Here is a 9,973-nt window from a genome sequence, read left to right on the forward strand (position 1 = left end):
CCAGTCATTTAAAAATACTTAATACAGTAATCTTTGAGATAAGAGCTGAGATGACCCAGTGGTTAGAACGAATGTGCTTAATTTGTGATTATAATTCATCTCGTGCTGGGCGGCGAAAGAAAACATCGTGAGGAAACCTGCATATGACTAATTTCATCGAAATTCGGCCACATGTGCATTCGACCAACCCACATTGGAACAGTGTGGTGGAATATGTTCCAAACCCTATATTTAATGGAAGAGGAGGGCTTATCCCAGCAGTGGGAAATTTACAGACTGTTACTTTACTTTATTTTATTTTAATCTTTACAAAAATTGTAAATGCAAAATTAGGTCTCTCTGTCTGTCTGTATCCTACGCTTTCATTTGATGAAATTTGGTTACCTACCTGAAGTTCAAACCCTAATACGTTAGCGAAGCGGGGAAAACTACTGTTTTATATTCTACTGTATCTTAGTATCAAGCGTAAGATAGTAATAATTTATTTGCAAAAATGTTTGTAGTGTTTGATTTGACTTTCAATAAGTAAGTTTAATGCTTCCATATTTAAATAAAGGAATTTGAGTTTTGAGGTTATTACAATAGATATGGCATTTAGTTGAGACCAAATACTTAGGCAAATAGTATATGTTTTTTTTTTATGGTATAGGTTGGCGGACGAGCGCATGGGCCACCTGATAGTAAGTGGTAACCATCACCCATATACAATTAATCTGTAAGAAATATTAACTATTCCTTACATCGTCAATGTGCCACCAACCTTGAGAACTAAGATGTTATGTCTCTTGTGCCTGTAGTTACACTGGCTCACTCACCCTTCAAACCGGAACACAACAATACTGGGTACTTTTATTTGGCGGTAGAATATCTGATTAGTGGGTGGTACCTACCCAGACGGGCTTGCAAATACCCTCACATATCTCACCATATGTGAGAGTAATGATGATACTTCCTTGGCGATTTCGACTACCACGGGTAATCTCAAGGGGAGACCAACCAACTAAGCAATACTTACTAAGTATAGTACAGAAGGTAAATAGTTTAGACGCAGGATCAACGGCTTTACGCATTTTCCGAGGCAGGATAGTGTACATATATCAAACATCCGGGCAGTTGCTGAAGGTTTTTCATCAGAACAACCCAATATTTTATCAATCAGGCCTGGAATGTACATATGTGAAAAAGTTTAAATAAAGTTTTAATTAAGTTAAGCGATAAGGTCGCCAAAATTTTACGCCTCTTTTACTTCGGGTGGATTCGTTCAATTCGCAAACAACATAGCGATTAATCTTAAATTAAAATTCATAAGTAAAGTAATGTGCATCCATTTGTCATGAATAATTAAAAGGTTTCACGTGTTAGCTATGTATATGTGAAATCGTTACACTGAGCTGAGCTGAGGTCGTGAACTTTGCCAATTGGCCGCACCCGGCGATGTCCGCATTCTTCTGTTCCGCAACATTAGTGTCTAGACATGCCTAGGTTACTGGGAAATCATCTAGTATTATATTATATGTTGAAAAATAATATATAACAGAACATGTGGATTTTAAACGCAGATAACTAATTCGAACCTCCTATGTGATTCATATTCTTAATTTGGGCTTATAAGTCTAGTGCTAAGCTGTAAAGGAAAACATCATTAAAATAATTATTTATGTAAATTTACCTGCATTATTTGTCGGTTGATATCTGCCATATGTTAACTCAGAAAACTCATTGGAAAATAACTCAACAGCTTCTCAAAAGAATGGATTCTTTTCGGATATTAGCTGAGAACATTTGAAGTTTACTAAGATATATTTTTGTATAGTTTAGCGGACTAGCATATGGGCAACCTAATGTTATATTGTCACCACCGCCCATAGATTTTGGTGACAGAATATCTAATGAGTGCTCCCAATCTAGACGGGTTTGAACAAAGCCTAGCCACCAAGTAGATATTATTATGTTTTATAAATATGAACATTAATACAACGAACAATATTTTCTATACTGCTCAAAGAATTATACACATATGTAAACCTAGTATTTATTAGATATAGAAAAAATAAAAATTGTCGTACCTATTTTAATATTATTAAAAACTCCTGGCAGTTTTGGAGCAATGAATGCCTCATAATTTGCTATGATATTACGATAACGTGATCTTAGATACCAATAATTCTTTTATAAATAATAAACTTCGTATATTTGCGATGCCATTTTAATTTGCTTTATAAAAAACATTGTTATCTCAACAGCATATTAACTTCATGTAGCCACAAAACAAACGCCTTGATCATGAAACTACGTCAGCGTGCGCAAACAAAGCCTTATAACATAATACCGACTTCTTATCGCTGATACTCATGTGCAGAATGTGCCTAATTTGTTACATAAGTGTAATAATTAATTTAACTACTCAGACCAGTTACTAGTATAATTGTATTTTAAATCAAGATTCAAACTAGGCATGCCAATTTTATGGGTTCATTCACCACAGGAAAACATCGAGTGGAAACTGGTATTATCATAACCTTCATGCCCATTGAAGCAGGGTATTAAGCCTTCTCCAGAAGCAGCAGTACATATATAGTCACTTTTTAATTGAACCTAAAAAAAATACTTATTAAGTATGTGTGTAAAGTAATATATTCTAGTATGGTTTGATTTAAACAAATATGTGATCCATAATTTTTATTTAAAAATACCCTGGTCGATATAAAATTTTATCACAAATTCTCTAAATTTTGGTTATCTAAAAATTATATAACAAAAATCTTTGTCCAAATAGGCAATTCTTAACAATATGGAATCTCAAATAAGATCGTATTAAAATAGTAAAAAAAATGCATACAATAATTTAACCTACTTAAATAATAATACAAGTCTTACTTAACATATCACTTAGTAACCGAAGTAACGTCAGATACATTGCTAGGGAAGAAAACTGGCGATTCTATGGAATATTGGGTGTACGATTTATCCATTGCTTTCAACAAATTCTGCAACAAATTACTTTGCTCCATCAACAGTATATTTAGATGTTTCATCTCTTGATCTATTTTCTTTAAATTAAATGTCGTCTGATCTATTTTCTCTTGCATGCCACGAATTTCAATATTAAAGTTTTGATCGTTCGTTTGTCCCTCGTTCTTGAACTTTGATGCGTATCTATTTTTATACAGCATTTCTTTAACCGACCTCCCTGATTTCAATTTGTTTATTTGGGCCATTTCGTACGCAGCCATCATGATATCTGTCGGTAACCTTTTCTCGTTGGGATTCAAAGGTTTAACGCTCAATATAACTTTACCAGCCTCTGGTGATACGAGTGCCGTTCTGTAGACATACTTGTGTAAACATTTTGGCAGCCATGCGCTAAACATACCCATTTCAACGAACAGAATCAACTTAGTTTGTCGTACGAGTTTAGATAACCCCGCAGTTTTCCGCAACCCTTGAATATCGTGGACCGCTATACCGACCAATAAATTCATTAATATAATAGTTACAAACATAAGAAAGAGGATAAAGATTATTTGGCATGAAAGTTCAGATATGAGAGGCGGATCTTCGAGCATCGGATCGTTTATTAAAATGTTCAAATTAAGCTCACCGACCATCATGGACAATGTACTGATGAAACCCATTAGGGGGTTCGAAAACATTTCTTCGTTCGGAAATACAACACAGAAACAAATGGTGAAGCCGAGTAAAAGGCAAATGTATGCCAGTAATAGTTTAAGAAATTCCGTCAACACTTTTTGATACATGGCCACGTAATCGCCAAACATTGGCAGTTGACCCATCATTAACATCAAATTCGTCCAAGCTCCAAGTACGGCGTATCCACCAACATGATTTTGCCATCCGTATTCCTTTTGAATATTGTACAGTGAAAACACAGAAAGTAGAACGAACCATTCCATAAGGTTTTCAAAACTTGTAAAATATTGATACAAACTTGAGTAGCCAGTTATACCTGTCAGTTTACGAACGATTTCAAATGCTGTTATCGCTATTAAAACCCATCTTTCAAATTCAATCGGATTTTCTTCTAGAATATCACCAAGTAGTGATTGATGTTGACACAGTTCGTTTGGTACACCATATTTCATAGAATTTTTACCTTTACATGTTTTAACGACAGCTGTTAGCACGTAGATAGATAAGAATGATACAAACAAGAAGCAGAAGATTAGTCTGGCCAAATAAAATTTTCTTATCTTACGCCATTTCATAAAAAGGAATGCTGAACATAAAGGATGTTGCAATATGTCTTTTTGACCTTCATCTATCAAACTGTTTAAATATGTTATTTCACGAGGGTAAGAATATTTTAGTAACTTACCAAAGTCAAACTCGATTTGCACCTCTTCATTACCCTCAGTTGAACGACTTAATGAAATTCCATTATCCAAATTGTGCCTTAGAATTGTCATAGATTTCGGGGTCTTTCTGACTATTACACTTAAGGCTGTGTGGCCTTTTTTAGATTTAGAAGTAACATCTGCTCCTAAGAAAATTAATGTTTCAACACATTGTGCCAGTCCATCCATAGCAGCAAGGTGTAGGGGAGAGTAGCCGTACTCGTCTTTTTTATTTACTTGTGCTCCCCAACTTACAAGCATGTCAATAATTTCACAAGCACGCTCAGTATTACAAATAGCAGCGTGTAGAGGCGTTCTCTTATCGTGATCTTCAGCATTGGCATCCGCGTTTCCATCACGCAAAAGTACTTCAACACATTCTAAGCTCGAACATCTAGCGGCAAGATGAAGTGCAGTAAAACCTCTGTAATTCCTTATGTTTGCTTGAGCGCCTTCTGAGAGTAAGAGTTCCACACATTCTGCGTAACCTCGTGACGCTGCCAAATGTAATGCAGTGCATTCTTTGTCTCTTTGTTTCGTCAATCCCTTAACACTCAATTTTGTTTCTTTTAAGAGAAATGCGAGACACCTTTGAGCACCAAGCTCTGCGGCTAAATGTAACGCGTTGAGACCTCCTGAAGTGCTGTATCCTGGATCAACACCTTTTTCGATAAACAGTTCCATACATTCTAGAGCGTCATTTCTCACTGCACAGTGAACGAGGTTATCTTCACATCCAGCTCGTTGTACCACTCCATGTAAAGAAGCTCCATGAGCAATAAGAACTTCAGCTACTTCCAGAGAATTCCCAAAGGCAGCACAATGAAGTGGAGCAAAATATTTTGGGGCGTAATCGATATCAGCCCCAATCGATAATAAGTAAGCCACTGATCTGCTCGCCCCACTAAAGGCGGCAATATGAAGCGCTGTTAATCCAACTGGCTCGGAATAATGTATGTCTGCTCCTGAATCGATGATTGCTGGTAGCAATTCATCACGAGTGAGCAAAGCTGCCCATAACAGGGTCAAGTTAACAACAACTTCTGGAGCAGAGCAAATATGTTCTTCAATATTATCTGCAGTAATTAAACCACATTCGACGTCATCAAAGAACCTGCCAGCGCCTAAAGTTAATGCTTTTTCACATAATGATTTCCTTATCATATCTTCAGTAAGCCTCGCTTCTGGATCTGGCGCCATAATATCGAAGCTGTGGTACATATTGGAGCCATCTTCAGCTGGAGGCGAGGGTCCGACAAATAAATATTCTTTAGCTTTTCCAGGCTCTGAGGCGGCTTCGAGCAAATCGATGTTTCGAACATGTTTGAAGGAGCCTTTGAGAGGGTACTCCTCTGGTTCCCGAGATCGCGTACTGATGCTCCTCGTAATTCGGGATCTGTTCGTTGATGGTGTCGGAGTCTGAAGAGGTGCAGGCCACCCCATCTCGCGATAACCAAAGTTGTCCATAGTCGGACAACGACTGACGGCGGTTCCACTTATATCTTATCTCATCTCACGAGACAAGCGAGATCTTGTTTGTCAACGTGATTTATTATGCTATTTTTAATGCGCGTTAATTAATACAGCTAGAATTTTTGGCTAAAAAAAAAAACCATTTTGCAATACCTGTGACTTACGTGTTTTGTTTATTATGTTATCTCATTTTTACTATTGAGACAAAAAACAAAAACAAACGATTATATTTTTCTAGTAAAATAGATACAATTTCATATCTCTCAGAAATCCTTTGAGACTATCATATCAATAGAGTTGATAAAAATTTTAATTAATTCACGGCCATTCATACTTAAACGTATTAAAGTATTATGAACGAATTATTATCAGTCATTTCTTGATATAACATAAAATATACAATTACTTAATCCGTTTTTGATAAAACAAGTAATTCAATACATATATTTTATCTATGCCCGTATTGTTGTTGTTTTATTCCCGTAATTCGATTATGATATTTCCTAGAATCAATTAGTGGAAAAATAGCGAAATTTGCTACAAACCAACAAAATATAAAAGTACTTTCTTGTTATAATAGTAATACAGCTAACCCGTCGTAGCTTTATCATCAATTTAATCCTTTTGTATAATAGCCTATATTACAACCCAGTAGCGATAGATGACGCTGCGAAATATTCTCTATTGAGTTTATAAAGTGTGGTAACAATGCATGTTGTCAAACAGTATTATTATAAAATTATTAACAGTCAAAATCAAAATAAACTTTATATAAGTAGGCTTTTACAAGCACTTTTGAATCGTCATTTTACAATTGAGTTAAGCTACCATCGGTTCGGAAAATAGATTCTACCGAGAAGAACCGGCAAGAAGCCCAGTAGTTACTCTTTTTCAACATTTAAAAAATACAAAGTCAAGTTAGTTAAATACAATTTATTAAATCAATATATCCTTCTTCAAAATCACCTTTTTCAATCGAAAGAGTCTATATGAATTAAGAATATGTATATGTATATTGATACACATATACGCACCAATCCACTACACATTCTACAAGAGTTGTTATCAACACAATCATTCTGATAAATGATATAATAAAAAATTAAGTATCGCTGCTTGAACAAGGCGTCCACTCTCTGTCGTTGGACTGTCAGTGTACATACATGTGGGACATTTTCATACAATATGTATTGATTTGTTCACCTTTACTACCAAGCGCTAGATGAATCTTATAAATGTGAAAAATCAGAGGTACTTGCCGGGTTTGATGAGTTATGCAGCGAATTCACTTGACTTCACTTACGCATTTTGGCTCTAATTCATTAAATATTTTATATATTACTAGTTAGCGCCCACAGCTTTGCTCGCGTTTTAGCGGTAGATTATCATGTGTTAGACATTAAAACTAGCCTATGTCGTTACTTGGAGCTCAAGCTAATTTCACACCAAATTTCATCAAATTCGGTTCATTGTTTTGGTAGTAAAAGACAGACATATACATATATATGAATGTGAAAGTAATTCATACTTTCATATTTATAATATTCGTATAAGATTATTATTTAAACTTGTTGTATGCGTAATTAACAATACTAAGCTGTTTGGCGTTATTATATCTGATGTGTTTGCCTCACCCAGACTTGCATAAAGTGTGTAGCACTTTATATAAAGTATGCGTTCATGATAGGCAGGAAATCAAATTCTAAGTTGTTAATCACGTAATACGCCCAATTTTAACACTTCTCCATACATACAATTAGTTTTTCCGCAATCGCAATCCTTATCAAATTATATTCAATTCCAAGATAACAAGGAAAAAGTCAACAACTCTTGTCATATAGAATTTTGTAATTTTAAACGTTTCTAAATAAATATTTTCAATCATATTACGCATTTTTATTTTTAATTCAGTCATTAAAAGCAAGTATTTTCATAACATATATGTCTTAAAAATTTATATATGTGACGGGGAACCGGCAAGCTTGTTTGCTTTTGTCAGCTGACATTCCTTGTTTTTATAACATGAAAAACAGCGAATGACGTCACAGGCCATACAAAATCAAAACTTAGTGATTATCTGATACTGCGACATATACATTATAATTAGCTTAAGTTCCTCTGATGGAAAAAAGTCTGTCTCCTTAAGGAAAAGGCGTGAAACTTCCCCACGCCTCCCCGATGCTGATTGGTTAATTTCAAGATGCTCTGAGTATATTTTATCAGACAAAATGAAATAGTTTAGCATCCTCAAAGTATTCTCTATTGTCTATATAATATCATATTCACGTGTATTTTACAATTATCATTAATTTCATATAATTCTTAGAACATAAATAACCTTCAGTACTCAAGAACGATAGCATGTGTTCATAACGATACACAAGCAATAAGATAAGGTTTCAGACGAACATTGCTGACGCAGCGATTCCGCCATAAAAGTTGATGTTTTCAAAAAACCTTCCTAAATCAGACATTTATAATTCGCTATGTATAATGTATGTTCTAAATTTGAAATTTAGAACATTGTAGACTTAGTAGTAGTTGTCTGTGTGTTGACAGTCATAGAAATGACAAACGATTTTGTAAATACAGATAATGAAAATAGCTTAAGCACCTTTAAAAACAAATTATTGCCAGTGGTTGAATTGGTTTTTTTTGCCGTATAATAAACCAAGTATACTTAAACGTGTAAATTCAGATAAAACCTTCTTTTTACTACGTTTACTATTCTTTTTACTTTTATAATCTATTTTTTATATGAATAAAAAAATAGATTATAATAAAATAGATAGATTAAAATTTTAAATTATCGATGTATTACTATTAGTTTAAAACTATTAATAGAAAAAGCTATTTGACCTAAAGCAAAGAAAAAATCTTTAAATTGAGACATTTTGTACCGATATAGAATAATTCAGATTAGATGAACCAACACCAATAATCCTAAATATACAACGTGATATAATATAAAGGTAAACTGTAACTCAATCTACACTGAGGTTATAAATGCGAAAGTAACTCTGTTACGCTTTCGCGATCAAACCACTGAACTGGACGGGATGAATTATTTTATGAAGCAAGCTTTAATCTGAAGGAAGAACATTTTTTATACGTTTTTTGTACTTGGCAATTAACTGCTAAACTGAAAGCAAAGTCGGTGGCCCATACTAGTACGATATAGAGCGATTCTAACGCGTTCAGTGTGAAGGTGCCTTACTTTACCGCTTTGACAGTGTGTCAACCCACATACAATGACAGTGTAAATATAAATATTAGCAGTTCCACGATCCCTTTGTAACTCTTGTCAGCTTATTTGCTCTGTCATATCAAATATGCCAGACTTCTAGTCAGGGCCTTGACCCCGGGGGGAAGCATTAAACTATAATTGCAGCAGCGGACAAACACTGGTGCAAATATTTGTATCTCAGTTTATTCGACTGTTTTTATTTAAGTTTTTTTTCTGATTATATCTTAATAGATGGAAATCTTACATAGGTTACGTTAAGAATAACTATAAAATATTTAATTAGGTAAAACTGAACTTACTCTCCCTATTAACGAAAAAGCTGGAGCATATTCCATCGTGCTGCTCCAGCACAGGTTGGTGATTTCACATGTGGTAGAATTCGTATAAAGTAGACCCATGCAGGTTTCCTCACGATGTTTTCTTTCACCACTAAGATCGAGATGAATTATAAACAAAAATAATTCACATACAAATTCAGTGGAGCTTGCCTGGGTTTGAACCCGCAATCATCGGTCACGAGGTACACGTGCTAACCACTAAGCAATCTCGTCTCTAAAATTCACGCGCCATTAATATTTTACAAAATCCTTTATTATGTTAGATTGGTCAAAGTATATTAATAAAATCAGTGCAGTTCAAATTACCGATGTCAATTATTAATTCCTTCATTTATGTTTTAATTGGACCCAAGGGAATATGAATTCGAAATGTGTTAAGAATCTTCAAGCGTTTTCTTTCCATTGATTATTATAATTATTGTTATTATATTTCACCTCATTAATGCAGTCAATATTATGCACCAATAATCTTGGGACACGATGACTGAAATTTACACCCAAAGATATTATTGAACTACATTTATGATTTATAGTTATGTGTATTATATATTGCAAAACTC

The 9,973-nt window shown here is 34.4% G+C and overlaps 1 protein-coding gene across 1 annotated transcript; it reads right to left on the bottom strand.

The window, feature by feature from the left end:
• Positions 1-2,190: 2,190 nt before the first annotated feature.
• On the bottom strand, positions 2,191-5,848 carry LOC124538983 (transient receptor potential channel pyrexia-like). The gene has a single exon (XM_047116277.1). It carries the CDS (start codon positions 5,820-5,822, stop codon positions 2,886-2,888), a length of 2,937 nt encoding a protein of 978 aa, XP_046972233.1. The 5' UTR covers positions 5,823-5,848; the 3' UTR covers positions 2,191-2,885.
• Between the last annotated feature and the right edge of the window lie 4,125 nt (positions 5,849-9,973).

This window comes from Vanessa cardui, chromosome 21 (genome assembly GCF_905220365.1).
Source record: "Vanessa cardui chromosome 21, ilVanCard2.1, whole genome shotgun sequence".
NCBI lineage: Eukaryota > Metazoa > Arthropoda > Insecta > Lepidoptera > Nymphalidae > Vanessa > Vanessa cardui.

Excerpts from the sequence above, each read along its gene's own strand:
- LOC124538983 (XM_047116277.1), bottom strand. The coding sequence starts at position 5,822 with ATGGACAACTTTGGTTATCGCGAGATGGGGTGGCCTGCACCTCTTCAG.